Source organism: Drosophila willistoni (assembly GCF_018902025.1).
Source record: "Drosophila willistoni isolate 14030-0811.24 chromosome XL unlocalized genomic scaffold, UCI_dwil_1.1 Seg141, whole genome shotgun sequence".
Taxonomy (NCBI): Eukaryota; Metazoa; Arthropoda; class Insecta; order Diptera; family Drosophilidae; genus Drosophila; species Drosophila willistoni.
The window spans coordinates 9,451,851-9,469,319 of NW_025814052.1; the positions used below are offsets into that span (position 1 = coordinate 9,451,851).

General features: G+C 33.6%; 1 protein-coding gene across 15 annotated transcripts; it reads right to left on the reverse strand.

Moving 5' to 3' along the window:
* Nucleotides 1-11: 11 nt before the first annotated feature.
* On the reverse strand, nucleotides 12-13,781 carry LOC6648493 (troponin I). 15 transcript variants are annotated; one of them, XM_023179166.2, is made up of 9 exons: nucleotides 11,622-11,651; nucleotides 10,662-10,853; nucleotides 10,266-10,394; nucleotides 10,055-10,178; nucleotides 4,555-4,655; nucleotides 1,789-1,832; nucleotides 1,569-1,710; nucleotides 875-916; nucleotides 12-161 (listed from the first exon to the last, which is right to left on the reverse strand). In XM_023179166.2, the coding sequence occupies exons 1-9, from the start codon at nucleotides 11,634-11,636 to the stop codon at nucleotides 123-125; spliced, it is 828 nt and encodes a 275-aa protein (XP_023034934.2). In that variant the 5' UTR covers nucleotides 11,637-11,651; the 3' UTR covers nucleotides 12-122. The 15 variants fall into 15 exon arrangements, with proteins under 15 accessions (XP_023034934.2, XP_023034936.2, XP_023034935.2 ...); XM_023179168.2 differs by lacking the exon at nucleotides 4,555-4,655 and adding an exon at nucleotides 6,292-6,392; XM_023179167.2 differs by lacking the exon at nucleotides 4,555-4,655 and adding an exon at nucleotides 9,197-9,297.
* Between the last annotated feature and the right edge of the window lie 3,688 nt (nucleotides 13,782-17,469).

Sequence of the window (17,469 nt, forward strand, 5' to 3'; positions counted from 1 at the left end):
TATTGTTGCAATTATTGCATTTAGTTTTTGATTTATTTATAATTGAAATGAATAATATACACAAAAGGAAACAATTTGAATAAGACAATTGTATCAAGATTCGTAAAGATTCAAGTTGAATTTCAGGCTGGAGCTGGAGTTGGAGTCTCTGGTGCTGTTTCCTGTAAGTGAGCACAAATCAACCATGTGAATTTACCCATATTTATCCTGGGTGAACTTGGAGAAGGACAACGAGCAAAAGAGAGCTAGGTGGTGCAGTGGTGCAGTGGTGCAGGTGGTGCAAATGCTAGGAATAATTGTGCTAAAAGGCATATACATCTACATTCAATCATTCATTCAATTCATCGCAGGTTCGTCACATGCAGAAGAGGTTTGTTCTTTGTTGTTTTTTTCATTGTTTATGTTTTTAATTTAATTTACATTTAAAAAATATAATTTGTAATTAATTGAAAATATGTAGGTAATCATATATAATTAAATAATCCATTCAAAATGTGTGTCAGAATCAAAATCGTTGGACTGATTTGAATTATTTCTAGACTTTGGTTTGATTTGGTTCTCTTTTTTCTTGTTTTTTTGGTTTTTTTTTTGATTTTTTTTTTTTGTTTTGTTTCAGATGTTGCTGCTGTTTATTGATTTCATTGCATTCAGATGGCATATATATCATATATATGATGATGAGATATATATAGAATATATATGTATATAGTATAAATTGTATTTGGTTTAAATTGACATTCAGATATTTAAATATATTTGGTATTTGATGTAGAAATAATTTCAATTTAAATTTGAATTGTGTTTTTAAGTTTTTAAGGGCGGGAGTCACGGGTCACGGGGACACTTAAGCTTCGGCCTCAACTTCCTCCTTTACCTTGGCATCGCCGGGTTTGCCCTTGGACCAGTCGGGTTTCTTCTGCTCATTGTCATTTGGTTATACAGATGATCACATATTCCACGTAAGCAGCGGCAGGGAGAGAGAGAAAAGTTGGAGAAAGAGCAAGAATATATATTAATATTTGCATTAAAATCTTTATATAAACATTCATCACAAAAAAAAACATTCTAGACTCTAGACAAGTGCCGAGGACTAAACTACATTTTGTGTAAACTCTAAGGTACACTAAGGATATAGAGACAGAGACAAAAGAGAGATAAAGACAAAGAGAGACAATGGAGTACACTGAGGTGCCATATCACATTTGATTGAACAGATAAATTGATAGTGAAAGGTTTTTTGTTTTTGGTATCTCGTGCTCGTAAAAGTGCTATTTACATATACATAAAGAATAACGAGTGAGAGAGAGACAGAGAGCTAGAGAAAGAGATACACACACACAACACACAATTGGTGCAAGGTGATCGTGTTGAAAGTTGTGAGAGGGCGGGGTTGGGTGGGGCACACTCATTTTTTATTCCTTACACTTTTTGGCTTGCTTAAGCACAGCGGCATCTTTTATCTTTTTCTAATTGGTTTACAGTTTGTTTTTGTTTATAGTATTATCAAAAATAAATATTAGATTCTTAGATATGGTCCAGACGACGGATTTGGTCAATTCAAAACTTACCTCCTTCTCTTCCTCCTCCAATGTGAATTCCTTCTTCTTCACCACCTTAAGTTGGTTGCGGAAGTTGAACTCAGCGGCCTTCTTCTGGAGCTTGGCGAATTTGTTTTCATATTTGGAGACCTTCTTCAGGGCTGGCTTGACGCTATAAAAATTTGGAAATTTTATCAATATATATCTCGATAATTATATATACATATATCGATTCTATTTGTGTACTTACAACTTGCCGCGAAGATCATTAACTTGGGCATTGAGATCGTTGATCTATTTATTTGTTTATGTTTTTTTTTGGGATGAGGAAGAAAGATATTTAAAAAAAAAAACAAAAGAAACAAGTTAATTTTCCATTCATAATTTTTGGGTTTAGGGTTTGAAAGTAAATTTCATCTTAGTACATAGTTTAAGTAAATTGAGTTAATTAGGATTCAGTTTTTGAGTCATTAGTCCAGCATGCCGTTTACACAGAATATAGATAAAGGATATTATAGATTTTATAATTATAGTTTTTGTTTTTTGTTTTATTTTTAGCATATTTAGCATGCCATTAGAAAATTTAAAAAAAAAAATGCTTTCGAGCGAGCGGGCAGAGCGATGCAATGCGATGCGATGCGATGCGATGCAGAGCTAACAAAAAAATAAATTATATATTAGCCAAGTAATTTTATCGGGAGTGGATTTTTTGCTCTGGATAATTGATATTGGAATTTTTGATATACTTTTCTTATTTTTTTGTGTTTTATTTGGAATTTTTTTCGGTTTTGTTTTGTTTCATTTGCTTTACGTCAAATTGAACAGCATAACATCCAAATGTCGATTTGCTTATAGCTTTAATGCTTTATAGTGATTGTTCAGTTTTGGTTTATACATATAGACGAGAATATAATCGAGAATTGAATTTCACACATAATATATAGAGTATTGGTTGTTTGTTCACAGTGATTGATTGATTGATTGATTGATCGGGACACGGATGGGCTACGGATAAAAAATATCAAAATTTCTAGATTTGTGCTGAAAAAAACTAAACGAGTTTTGGAATGGCAACAGAAGAATGGGAACAACAGCTGACAGATCGTACGAGATCAAATTAAACGATCGATCAGCTGATGGAGATATATATATATATTTTTTTGATTTGAATGTGGGTACATATATATGTATGTATGTATGAATTTGTTATATCCTACTTTAGACTGGACTGGGCTCGAGGTACTGCTCTCTTTTGTTGCATTTTTGCTTGAGAAAAATAAAAAAAAAAACGTGTATTTTCTTCTTTTTGATTCATTTTGTTTGTCAATTTTGTGCTTGTTTTGTGTTTTTCTTTTTCTTTGCTTACTTTTCCTGTTCGGGTACGTGTAACGTTTAGTGGGCAAAGAAACAATTTCTAGCATTATTATTATAAGTATTATTAAGTATTATTATTATTATTATAAATATTATTATTAGGCTGGTTTCGAAGCTCTGGCTCAAGTAAATCGACGCTTGGTTTTTTTTTTCTTTTTTTTGGATATTGGTTTCTATTTTTTTTATGCTCTTCAATTTTGGATACGTTTTTTTTTTTGTTTTGTTTTGTTTTTTGTTTTTGTTCTTTGGATACTTTTTACAGTTTTGTTTTCTGGTTTACACAATTGAAGGAACTTAAGTTTAAGTTAGAACGAAAGAAATTGATACCACGAGAGAGTAAGAGAGAGAGAGACAGAGAAAGAGAGAGAGAGAGAGAGTGAGAAACAGGAGACAGACAAATAAAAATGGAGAGAAATAGATATAAATATATATAAAAAAAATATATAAAGAGAGAGAGCGAGAGAGAGAGAGAGAGAAAAAACGAGAGATATGGAGTAACGGCATTTTTTCACAATGAAGTGAGCAGTGGTCAATGGCTGGTGGATACGGGTAAGTGGTCTGGGCGGTGGGCGGTGGGCGTTGGGGGCGGTTGGGTATTGCCATGCATGCAAAGAGAAAAACATTGCCTACTTATCAGCGCTCACATGCAGAGTTTGTCCATGCAATTTGTCTGCTTTGTTTGCATCTGCTTGTGGGCGTGTGTGTGTGTGTGTTTGTGTTTGTGTGTCTGTGTGATTTGTATACATATGTATGTATAAGTGTGGGCGTTGTTGCATAGGTGTGGATGCTGGCTGGTGGTTTTGTTGACTGGAGAGGATGCAGCGACACAATAAGAAGAAAGATAAAACACAAAACAATCTCAAACTAATTTTTTTTTTTTTGTTGCTAGTGTTTGTTTTGGAATTTTTGTGCAAAAAAAAAAAAACTCACTAATTAACATACGACTACTATTTGACATATTGCGTGTGTGTATGTGTATATGTATATGTGTGTGTATTTGTCTTTAATCGATGAGCAATCACCAAGAGAGAGAGAGAGAGAGGGAGAAAAAGATCAATCCAATTATGGGTTACTTTTGGATATAAAGATAAATTTTGATACATTTTATATAGGAATATATATTCCTGAACAGCATTATAAATAATTAGAAGAAAACTATGAAAAAAGTAAGTAAACCAAAGTAAGTCTTATAATATTACTCAGTTTTACTTATTTTTTTAGTTAATTAAAGTAGAAAATGTTTGAAATTTTTATAAGTTTAACTTGAAAAAGGGATTACTATAAGGAACAGATTATATTATATTGCTGAATGCTCTCAAAAGGTTTTTTTTTTTATAATACTCATCTCATCGTTTTTTTTTGTATGATATAATTTGTTGGTTTTTTTTTTGTGGGTAAGATTTTTGTGTGTTCCGATTAAAAAACATATGATTAACATGATATGGAACAAAAGTAAAGTAAGTAAAGTAGACAAATATTCAAAACATATATAGTAGAAGTAAGAGAATATTGATGCAAAACTAAACGGAAAAAAAAAACGTTACATATATGTCTGAAGTCAAATTTTCTTGTTCTTTTGTATTCAGAGTTTTTATTTTTTTTTTTTTGGTTTTGTTTGTGATATTAAAATTTTTGGCAGTACCTCCCAGTCTTTTTTCCTGACTTCGTATTCCAGATCCCATTTCTGGCCTTCACAAATATACATACGCTCGTAATACTCTTCGCAAATCTCTTGCAATTCGCCTGCAAAATTAGCAGATTTTTGTTTCGATTTTTGGGTTTCGTTTTTTGTGGTTTGTTTTTTTGTTTTTTTTTTTTTTGATCTTTTGGTCTTAAAATTAAAATCACTAACTACTAATATATGAAGTAAAAAGAGTTGAAGAAGGATAATTTCGTATTCTTAGTTATGAGGGTTTTTTTTTTTTTTTAATTAGATCATATATATATGTATATATATGTCGGATATATATTATCATATTCGTAGTCATTGTCATACATATATCATTTTATACATATGTATATGTATATGCTTTCATTAGATGTTATGTGTTCTTGTTTGAGTTTCGGTATTTGAGTTCTTGAGTGACAAAGAAAGAGACACAAGTAGAGACAGATAGTAATAAGGACAGACAGAAAGTGTGAGAGAGAGAGAGAGAGAGAGGGAAAGACAGATATTCAGAAACAGAGTGAGGAAGAGAAAGAAAGGTTTGAGTAAAAGTGAAAGAAGGCAAATGGTTCATACTCAAATCTGTTTCGATTTTTGTAATTTTATTATTATTATTTTAATTTTTTTTATTCGTTTTATTTGGTGTTTAGAGCTTCTTTTGTTTCTTGTTGTTTGATTTTTTGTTTTGGGGTTTAGTTCACAATGTGACGATTAGATTGAAAATTTGTTTGATTTGAAACGTTCCATTTAAAAGATTTATAGATATATATATATGTATATAGCGTAGGGATGCGGCCAAGGCAGGGCAATTTCCAAAAGAGTTTCTGATCTCAATGGCAAAAAATTTTCAAAACTTTCATAAGAGAAATACATATATATGTCTTTAGTTATCTCTGAATCTTTGGAAATTACCTCTACCCACCACTCGGTTTATCTTTTGTTTGTTCATTTTTCAAAGCACACGCCGATAATCTTACGATAGTTTTTTGGTTTTTGGTCAATTTGGTTTTTTTTTTCAATTTGCTTCATTGTACTTAGTTTTAGCGCAGTTAAAAACAATATCAAAAAAATATATATATAAATCAAATTAAAGTATTAATAAGAAATAGGTAAATATAAAAACGTAATCATATCATATCAAATCTTATTATTTTTTTTTTTTGGTTTTTTGTTTTCAATATTGTTCATTTTTAAGGAAAAAGTAAAATAACATTCGATTTTTGGTTTCGGTTTGTATTTTTTTTTTTTTTGTTATAGCCAGGCACAGAAATGCCAAATATGTATATATATTTATAGATATATATATATATGTATGTATGTATATAGTAAGTCTTTCAGCAAGATCTGTAAATTTTTTAGAAGGCAAACGGAAAGTCAGAGATCTATTTGTACTTTGGAAGTGCTTAAACCTCATTGGAAAAAGAGTTTTTTAAAACTTTGCTTAATGCAAAACGAGTTTAGAAATTTGTTTATTCTGTTTTAGAAAACTTTGGATTTCAAATTTTATTATATTTAAAGCGAAAACTGTGCTTGGCTATAGAAACTTTGATGTGTTACCAAAGTTATCCTGGATAATTGACATTTGTTTTCATTTTTGGTCTAGTGTTTTTTTTTTTTTTTTTTTTTTTTTTTTGGTATTTTTTTTTTTTTTTTTTTTTATTTCGTTGGGTGCATTTTGGGCAAATAAATTTTGTGTTTTTTTGGGGAATTTACCTCTTGTGCCTTGACTTTCTGCACGTGTTCTAAATCAAATTTATCGCCCTCCAAATTGTAAACGCGTTGCCAATATTGTTTGCATATTGTTTGCAATTCGGCTGTTTTTGACAGTGTAACAATGTAACGAGTAACGAGTAGCGGGTAGGCGTATTATCGTTACGGTTACGGTTACGGTTACGGTTAAACGCGTTTCGGTTTCGTTGTATGTGTGTGTGTGTGTGTGTTTGTAAGTTTTGGCATAAAGAGAGTGTAAGTAAGAGAGAGATAGATAGAGAGAAAGAGAGAGAGACAGATAGATAGATAGAGAGATGTGTGGGAAAAACAAAACAAACAAAAGAGATTGATTGATATAGAGGTAGAAAGAGACAAAGATAGTAAGAAATAGAGACAGATAAAGATGCGTGTAAACAAAAAGAGAGAGAGACAGAGACAGCAATATAGTGGAAAAGTGAAACAACGATAACGACGAAAACGACAACGAGGACGAGGACGAGGACGACGAAGACGGCGAATTGATTACGTATGTGAAACGCGCATTATTTGGTGAGTTTTTGTTTGTTGTTGTTTGATTTTGGTTTTGTTTTTTGATTTTTTTTTTTTTGTTTTTTTTTAGAGAAAAAGAAGGTGTAGATCAGATTAGATTAAATTAGATTAGATTAGATCACCTCAGCTGTATTATATGTATAAATATACTTATAGATTATGACAAGAAAATAAATATATATAGAGAGTTTTTTTCGATAGTTTTTGTTTTCGTTTTGTTTTTTTTTTTTTCAGTGTAGTGCGCTGATGAGATGTCTGTTTGTGGGTTGTTGTTGTTGTTGTTGTTTGGTTGTTTGTTGTTTCTGTTATTTGTTTTTGACGTGACTGTACATTTTGGATGACCTAAAACCTAACCAAGAAATACATCAATTTGTCCTTTTTATAATTGTGATTATTTACGTTTCATTTACATTTTCTCATCGTTTACTTTTTTTGGGGGAAATTACGCACAACAAAAATGCGTGTGTGTGTGTGTGTGCGTGTCTTGGCGTGTGTGCGCGCATTGACAAAAAGCAAAAACAAAAAGCGCACAAAAAATATATAAGCCACAAGTAAAAAGCAAAAAAACTTTGTGACAAAAAAATGTTTTGTTCATTTTTCTAGGTTTTTCGTTTATTTTTTTTTCTCTACGTTTTACATTTAGTAATTTCAAAGCCAGCAAAAAGTTATGGTGCACCTTATTATTGATTAGGTTGGACCTTGAATGGCATTTAAAAAATATATTATTTAGTTAGTTAGTAGAGGCAAAAAGAAATATATTTTCTATACTTTTCGTAGTTTTGATTTTTCGACAAAAATAGCCCACGAAAAATAATTGAAGTATTTGTTGGTATTAGAGCTCAAAAACGGCACAGGAAAGTGCACAAATATTTTTTTTCTTTTTTTTTTTTGGGTGTTTTTTTCCACTTTTCAAAAAAAATTTGCACAACTCTCTCTTCCAAAAAAAAAAATTTCAAAAAAGAAATGTGTCAATTACAAGTTGTTGCCACAACGCACAACAACCAAAAATACAAAAAAAAAAACTACTTTTCGATACTACACACAGTGCTACAAAAATAAATTCGCACACATTTGCACTTAAAGTGCACTTTGGAGGCGTCTAAAACCAAAACAAATGCAGCTTTTGTGAAATATTTATATATATTTTTAACTGTGCTGCAAAATGTCGGAAAAAAATATTAATGTTATTCACATTATTTTTGTTCAAATTCTACAAAAAAAAAAATAAATTTTAAACATTTGAAAGTTTGTTGTATTTTGTGGGAATGAAACGACGATTCTTGCCTCAAAGTCCTTTCTGGCTACCTCGTGTTCGACATCATATTTTTCAGATTCCAATTTCAGTATCTTACTGTGATAATCCTGACAAACTTTTTGCAGTGTATCTGTGAAGCGAACGTTTTGTTTTTTTGTTTTTTGTTTTGTGGTTTTTATGATTTGTGAGAAATAATCTCAAAAAACTTGACAGCACGAATAAATATTTAAATACTATCAAAAGACTTTTTATCCGAAGAATACAAAAGTGCAAAAGGGCAAAAATTCAGATGAATTTGAAATAAAATTGAAATATTTTTTCACCATTTTGCACTTTTGATTTGTTTTCTTTCCTTTGCTCCTCAAAATATGCTTCATTTTCATGGTTTCGTTTGTGTGCGAGTGTGTGTGTGTGTGTGCGTGTGTGCGTGTGTATCTAGTGGTTTGGGGTGGAGTGGGTTTTGTGTGTGTGGGCGTGAAAGTGTGTGCTTGTGTGTGGTTTTGGGGGTTTTTTCTTTGCCTACATTGTAAGAAATTTATGTAAAAAATTGATTATAATTTTTCGTATTTTTTGTAGTAGCTAGAAAAAGACATACATAGACACAGACATTTAGAAGAGAGTGTATAGAGATAGACACATACATAGACATATAGAGTGTTTGTTTGTGTGTGTGTGCGAGAGACGCGACAGAGAGAGAGAGATAGCGAGAGAGCTTTCAAATGGGCACATTTTCATATTGTTTCCTAGTTAATTCATGTAAGATAGAAAATATATAATTGATTTAACCATATATATATATATATATATATATATATAGAGCAAATCGGCTAGTTTCTGTACAATATTTAATATTTAATTTTTTTAGTGCAAGAAATTTGCTTGTTTTTGGGGGGTTTTTTTGTTTGTTTTTGTCACAACAATTAAGTGTATTATACAAATTAGATTGAGTAGATATATATATATAGAGATATAGAGATATATAGCTGATAGAAGGTGTTAAATTGTTGTTGTTGTTGTTGTTGTTGTTGGAGTGTGTAAGTATCATAGTAAGTGTATGTAAGTGGTTGTGAGTGTATGTATATGTGTATATGTGTGTGTGTGTACCTCAACATCCTTGCGCTTAACAACATACTCAAGATCATATTTCTGGTCCTCCAATTTATTAATCCTGTCATAGTGTTGCTTGATCAGAGTTTTGAGTGTGTCTATATATACGATCAATATCGAAAAAGGTATACATATATATGTGTATATATTGTATATATATAAATAATGATAGAGTGTTTCAATATGCGTTTATTTCTTGGTGTATATAGAGTGTGATGTATGTGTGTGTGCGTGTGTGTGCGTGATAGATATTTGACAAAGATAAATATACATTTGCATACATATAAATACATTTGTATATTTGTGTTTATGTGTGTGTGTGTGTGTGTGTGTGTGTGAGTGGGTGTTTGTATGTGGTTTACCATTTCCATTTTTCCAGTTTGTTTTTTTTTATATGTGTTGGTGTTTGTGTGTGTGTTTGTTTTTGTGTGTGTGTGATAGATGATATAATGACATTTGTATATAATTTTTGTTTTATATATTTTTAATATTTTTTTTATATTGGTTTTTTGGTTTTTTTTTTCCCATTTTTATTAGACAAAAAAGTCATAAATACAAAATTTTTGACGTTTCTTTTTTTTTTGCCTTCCTTTTTCAACATTTATTTAATTATCATAGATGATTTATTTGAAATATTTATTGAAAATTTTTTGTATTTTTAGAAACACGAAAGAGAGAAGCAAACAAAATTTAAAAGACAAATGGAATTGAAATTAAAATTAAGACAAAGTTTTTGCCGTCAAAAAGTTTTAAACATATTTTCGATTGCTTCTTTCTTGCAGTTTCGAATGCTAATTGATTTTTGGTAGTTCCCTATTGTCAAAAGGATGATAGATAGGACCGTTATGAACTCACCTTCGCTGGCATCACTGAGATTCCTGGGACTGCCGCAACGTTCTTCAATGATGCGTCTACGTTCAGCCGCTTTGCGTTCCTGTTCCTTCTTCAATTCCTCAGCGGCTTTCTTGCGGAGCAACAACTAAAGTGATGATTGGAGATGGGGAATAGTGTTAGATCAATGTGGATTGATTGACCTATTGATGGGGTGGGGGGGGAGGAAACTTACCCTGAGTTTCTTCTTCCTTTCTGGTGTCATGAAACCCTTCTTGGCCTTCTTGGCCTTGGAGGCTTCTTCCATGCGCTTGCGCACCTCAGCACGCTTGCGCTCGATCTCAGCCTGTTTAGCCTTCTTAGCCTGGAACGCAATAGATTCAAATGGAATCGATTAGTAGGATGACAGACGATGCTGGACATTAACATAGAGTATATCATCCAAGTATTCGCTTTTTTTGCTTAATGGACATGGACGTTGACTTGGACTCTGGACTTGAACGTGGACGTGGACAGGATGGACGCTGACGCAGACGTTGACGATGTTGACAATGTTGACGTTGAAATTGACGTAGATGATTCTGATTGTTGGGATCGAAACGTGAACACACGTACGTGGACACAATTGTACCTCCTCGGCCTTCACTTTGGGATCATTCGGATCCTTGGGCGGACCAGCAGGAGCAGCCGCAGCAGGCGCTTTGCCATTGGCTGCTGGTGCTGCTGCAGGCGCTTTGCCATTGGCTGCTGCCGGTGCAGCTGGTTTGGCCGCTGCTGCTGCTGCTGGTGCTGGTGCAGGAGCTGGTGCGGCAGCTGCCTTCTTCTGTAAAATGCAAAATTAAAACGGGAAGAGAAGAAAGTTTTCGCATGAGAAAAGTTGTCTAAAAGTTTTTCCATTTCGTTTTTAAAACAATAAGACTATGTGACTACAAGCAATGTAAATGGAATGAAGTTTGCTTTTTGGTATTAACTCTCATGAGTTAAGTACACTCTAAAAGGAGGCTAATTGATACGTTCAACTTTTGGGGGAATGATTGAGAATGATTGAATGAAAACAACAAGGACATAACAGCACAAGGACAACAAATAAATTGATCAGATTGAACATAATCCGACTGATTATCTGTCTTTGATATGCTGCAATTGGCGGCTGGCTAAGGAGGGGAGAAGACTAGCAAGGGCAAGCTCATATGAGATCATCTGTGAAAAAGCAAAGAAAAAATGCAGAAAATGCAAACAGATTTTTCTTACTAATTCTGTTTTCCATATGATTTTGCGTATATTAGGCCAAAGCACTTAACTTAGTTTTAGTTTCAATACCATTTAAAAATTGTTTAATTAATGCTTACCTTTTGCCGAGTTCCGTGCTATGTGATTTGCTATCCATTATCCAGTATCCTTATCCATTTCCTTAATCCATTCCTCAGCATTATCAACTATGTTTTTGCTGATTTCTTTCTCTTTTTCATTTACAACAAACGAAATTTTTTACTATTGAAAGAAAATTTGACCTTAGTTTTTTTGCTTGACATTTGTTTTTAAAGGCGTGGAGGGGGGTGGTTTCCCCCTTATTTTCAGATACTTACCTCACCTCATCATCAGCCATTTTGATTTGTGTTTTTTGTTACTGCAAAGCAAACGAAAAGAAAATGAAGAAACAAAAATTTTGTTGTTACTTTTGGTTTGTCTACTGGAAGATCGTAATGCTGCTGGGGCTAAGGTTGGTGGTCAAGGTGGTCAAGGTAGGGTGGGGTGGGGTGAAGATGTATGACATCATGTGAACCAGCTTAATATATACAAGAAACATATGCTATTCCATAAATCGAAAGAAAAATTCAAATTCAAAAGAAAAAGTTTAATTATCACACCACAGTGCGTATGCGCAATGTCTGGTAGAGATAGAAAATGGATTACGTATACGCCGCATTGAACCACGCCGTATATGGGTCCGCAAAAGTAAAAGGAAGAGAGCACAGAGAGAGAGAGAGAGAGAGAGAGAGTCTAGATCTCTCTTTGGTAGCTCTTTCTCTTTCTCTCTTTTGCCGATCGCGCTTTTCTTTTTCTCTCTCTCTCTCTCTCTGTCGTTCCTCCTCTTATTTGTTGTTACTTTGTTGTGGGCGTTTATGTGTCTTTTACTTTTCTCTTCTCGATATCCAATTTCAAAAAAACAAAAAAAAAGCTTTTCAAAGAATTTTCTCGCTGATATTGCTTTAAGTTTTTTGGGTTTTTCTTTTTGAATTTCAACAAAAGGAAACTCTTTTCAAGGCTTCGTTCAGGGTTATTAGGGAAAATTTTGCACATTTGTTTGTTGGTTTTTGTTTTTTGATTTTAGCCCTTTGGAATTCACCTACATACATATATATTTACGAATGTCTATGTGTGTGAGTGTGTGTGTGTGTGTTCGTGTGTTTGTAGGTGTTAATAACTAAATTTAGATTTAAATTTTGTTTAAAAATATGTCAACCAATTATGATTGAGCGAGACAGAGACAGTGGGAGTGAGAGTGAGTAAAATAGAGATAGAGGGAGTAAAAGATTTAAATTAATGTTTATCAAAAGGAATTAAGTAACACATATTAAAGAAACTACTTGGATCAGACTATATCGTTTAAGTGAATTCTCAAAAATTGCCAATTACTTTAGATTTTGATGTTTTCAAGGTTTTTAATGGAAAGTTATTGGACTATATGTTTAGATTATATAAATATCAGACGGATATTCTTTTCCATTTTGAATTTTAAGTAATTTTTAGCATTTCAATAGCCTTACTTTCAGAACTTTTGTATTAGATTTGCCTATCTAAAGCTTTTTGACTTTTGTACTAAATTCAATCTAGATAGAATATTTGATAGATATTTCTTTTTGCGACGATTCTATCTATCTATGTATATGTATATGTATATCTATTGTGAATAGAACAAATTTTTCTTATACATTTTGAGGGGTAAATGTGTTGTTTCGTGTGTCCATCTTATGAATTGTCTGTCTGTCTCTCTGTGTGTGTGTGTGTGTGTGTGTGTATGGATGTGTGTTTGTGTGTGTAGATTATTTCTATTTTTAAGCACTTTGCCATCATCTCGAATCTATTTAGCTAGTATTTTTTTTCATTTTGGCTTTGTTCAATGTATGTATCTTGTATCTATATAGCTATAGATATTCTCAGCGCACACACACACACACACACATATCTACGCATATACACGCACACACACACACTCACACACACAGACACACACGCCATCTTACATAAGTTCATCTAAATAAACTTAAAATATGTATGTGTGTAAAACAAAAAAAAATAATAATGCATATAATGAATGTGAAATAATTTTGCTCCTTTTTGGAATTTGTTTGAATTTTGATTTTGATTGCAATCGATCGAACACTTTGGCATCATTTTTGCTCCATAGCACTTGAAAAAAAAACTACTTTAAAAAATTTTTTTTGGAAAAAAAAAGTAATGTATATATGTACATATATATATATATATATGCATATATAGAAGACACACACGATTTAATCCAGTTTTCTTTGTGTCACTATGGATTTTGTCATTGTTTTCATTTCGGTTGATGATTTGCTTTTTCTTTTTTTATTTTATTTGGTGGAGATTTTTTTTTTTTTTCCTTTTTTGTTTCTTTGCTCACCTTCAAGGAATTTAGAAAAAAAAGTAAAAAAAATTCGAACGATCACACGAATCGGATGATGCTGTACGAACACAAAGAGACTGACTGAACGGTCCGACGATCCACGGCAGACTATATTCAATTGGTTAGCCATGCTGCCATGGGGATACGTTGGCAGCAGCATCAGCAGCAGCAGCAGCAGCTGCACACACACAGGCACACACACACACTGATACACACGCCCACCTGCCTATGCGTCCGTCCTTCGCTGCCACAGCAGGAGAAAGCTTCAGAGAATTCAACATGGAAGTGAGAGCGAAGCAGTGTGAGAGTCTGTGGAGCAGACTTCGCGATCAAGGGGGACGATGGGGAGAGCGCAGGGATCGGTCAACGGTTTGGATAGACGAATGGAGAGAGAGCGAGAGAGCGAGCATCATGACCATGTATCTGGGCGTTTTGAGCTATTATTAGATAATGCCTCTGACAACCCAAAAATCGAAATGGATACCAACACAGAAAAATATTGTTCGGTTTTTTTTTGTTCGTTCGTTTCGCTTCGTACGAAGCAATGTTCGTTGCGACGATCGTCAACGGATTCGCTACTCTTGGAGAAGCAAAGCCTTCGTGTCTCTGCATGTATGCGTGTGTGTGTGTGTGTGTGTGTGTGTGTGCCGGTGTAAACGGAGCCGCTTGGAATTCAATGCATGTGTTAAAAATAAGTTTTGCTCCAGTTGAATATGCCGCCGCCTATGCGAGAAAGGAGACTGAGTGGGCCGTCATCCATCGCTAACAACAACAACAACAACAAATAGAACAACAACATCACAATCATTACGAATCCATTGCAATTAACCAGGGCATAAAACATTGCCATAATTCTGCCACTGCCACCGATCAAAAGAAGTTCCAGTTGTTGGTTTACCTTTGCTCCGATTCGCGAATGATTGATGAGGCCCGCATAATGGCATATAGACTAACAAAAAACATTTGCAATAAGATTTCTATACGGGAGTAATCCCGTACATACACATACATACATACAAATCTATGTATGTACATAACAAAAAAGGAATTATGTCAAGGTCTAGAAACCGCAGACAACTAACTGCCACATTTAGTTGAAATATTAGCCAAGTTGAGATTAGGATAGGTTAGTGCTAACGATTTTCCAGCATTAGGATATATAAATATATAGAAACTATAATAACAACAATACATATTTAACTATTAAATTAAAGCTACATTTATGCTTATATCTTAATTTCCATTCCTAGTTGATTCTTCGTGTCAAAAGTCTATTAAGAGTGTCAATTAGCTGAAATTAACTTAAAGAGAAAGTTTAATTTCCGAAAAGTCCAACTCAGAATTAGTCAAGTATTGTTTAATATCTTTACAATTAATTGCATTTGAAATCTAAAAAATAATTTTGACCCAAAAATCTTACGAAAATCAGGTTAAAATTTGCAAATCTAATTTTCTAAAATTGGTTTGAAACTATTTAATGTGCTCGTAAATACTCGACGTTTCAATATGCTGGCAAATTCAAAATGAAAACTTTGGAAAATTGAAAAAGAAAAAACAAAGCTTCTTGATTTGCAGCCCAGATAGATAAAATATATACAACTATATAGGATAATACAATAAATAGCTATAAGATTTTGTGTTTAACTATTTGATGACGTTGTAAAAAAAAAGTCTCACATATACTCAGACATCCGCACACCCACACATCCCACACACACACACACGCACACACACACCTACACCAGATGCCTTGCATTTGCGTTAATGTGTTTAAAATTATTGAACAAATTCTTGTTGCCGTTGGCAAAAGAAAAGTTTTCAAATGTTGTTTTTTTTGTTTTTGCTTCTTGTTTTCCGAAGCACGAAAAACTGATTTTCATTTAGCAACTAAAAACGCTTCGATCACGAAATACATAGACAGATACATATATGTATGTGTATGTATATATATTTTCTATATCATTGATATGTGGGTGCACACACACACACACACACACCCATATATATGTATGTATATCACTTTGTTCTATAAACAAAAATAATAATGTTGCCTCTTTGTTTTTGTATTTCGAAATGTTTTTTTTTCCTTTTTGTGTGTGTTTTTTTTTAAATTGTTGTTTTTCAAATTTTCTTTCAAAATTTCAAAATAGATTTCGTTCAGTTTCTAGCTAGGTCGACTAGATTGAGACGCTAAATTGTTTGACTTAATTTTAGTATAAAATGCGAAAAAAAAAGAATTTTAATCGCTTTACCATTAACAGATGTTTGTTGTTTTTTTTTTATGTATGTCGTGAGTCAAATTGTAGTAAAAGTTGAAATTTGAATTATTAACGGAGGCCAAACAAAAAAAAAACCGAAAAGAACTTGAATTATTGATTGAGAGAGCGAGGGCAGTTTACTCAGTGCACACTTGGTGCAAATATCGATAATTGCATGCACTTGAGAACTATCGACATCGGTAAAGTGCATGCCTATCGAATAGGATAATAGTTAACAATTAACTTTTGATTATGGAACTTTTTGCATTTGTAGAGAACTTGTTGAGTTCGTCTAGGCCGCATTATAATATAATATCTATTTTTAGTTCTGCTGCCCTGCTTGATGGCAAAGAGAGAGAGAGAGAGAGAGAGTGACTGACACAGAGAGGGGGACTGGCGCTGACAGGGGGCCAAAGAGAGAGAGAGAGAGGAGGAGGAGTGGGGGAAAGTAAAATATAGTGGAAACATTTAAGCAGCTTTGCAGTAAAATGAACCAAACCAATGAGACATCTACCCCTTCCCCTTTCTAAACCATCGTCCCAACACACACACACACACACACACACACACAATACGCACCGTAACCACCCCCGCATACTCCGTGCCAGTCAGCTTTCTTTTGATTTTCTTTTTCTTTCTCTTTCTTTCTTAATGTTTCGAATTTAGAATAGAAATTTGTTTTGCAGTTGGTCAAGTTTTTCTCTAGTTTGTATTGTTGTTGCACTCTCTACACACACACACACACACACACATATGTATATATATATGTATGTATATGAATTTATTTCTGATCTTTCAGGCAAAACAGGAAACGTTGGCCCAAAGGGCATAGCTATGAACCGTAAGGTGATTACAGGGGGAGGCTAGGGATGTGGGTAGTTCGTTGACGATTCATTTCGCTGATGGCGTTGCGCGAATGCGTCAAAGCAGAAACTCACGTCATAAAACGCAGTTAAGCGACCAAAACCAGAAACCAAAAAAAAAAAAGAAAAAAAAAATAGAGCGCCTGCATCTAAAATCCCAATCTCAACCGTCATACCGTTATTTTATCACATTCGCCGATAGTTAGATTTCCATACTTTGCCTCGAGCTTTGTGAGCTTGCCTTGCCTTACCTTTCCCCTCGCACTCTCACTATCACTCGCACTGTCTCTCTTTTTGCCTTGCATCTCTGTCCTTCTCTGCTCCTCTAATTTGTGGCCCTTGTGGCCTTGTATGTTGGTTCTCTCTACCTGACAACTGTTTGTCGTCAACTGTTGGTTGGTTGTTGTAGTTGTTGTTTTCGTTGTTGTTGTTGTTGTTGACCCATTTAAGGTTGCACACACACACACACACACACACTCACATATGCGCAGATATGGTGCATTTGTTTTCTCCGCAGGCAAAAAGCGTTCAACTTGGAAAATGTGTAACGCATATTAACCAAAACCCTAATCCAGCCTGTGGCCATGCATAACGATAGATCTACAGGTTGCACAGGATATCAACCTACATTAGGGACTCTCTCCTCTCTATTCATTCAAATTATGAACA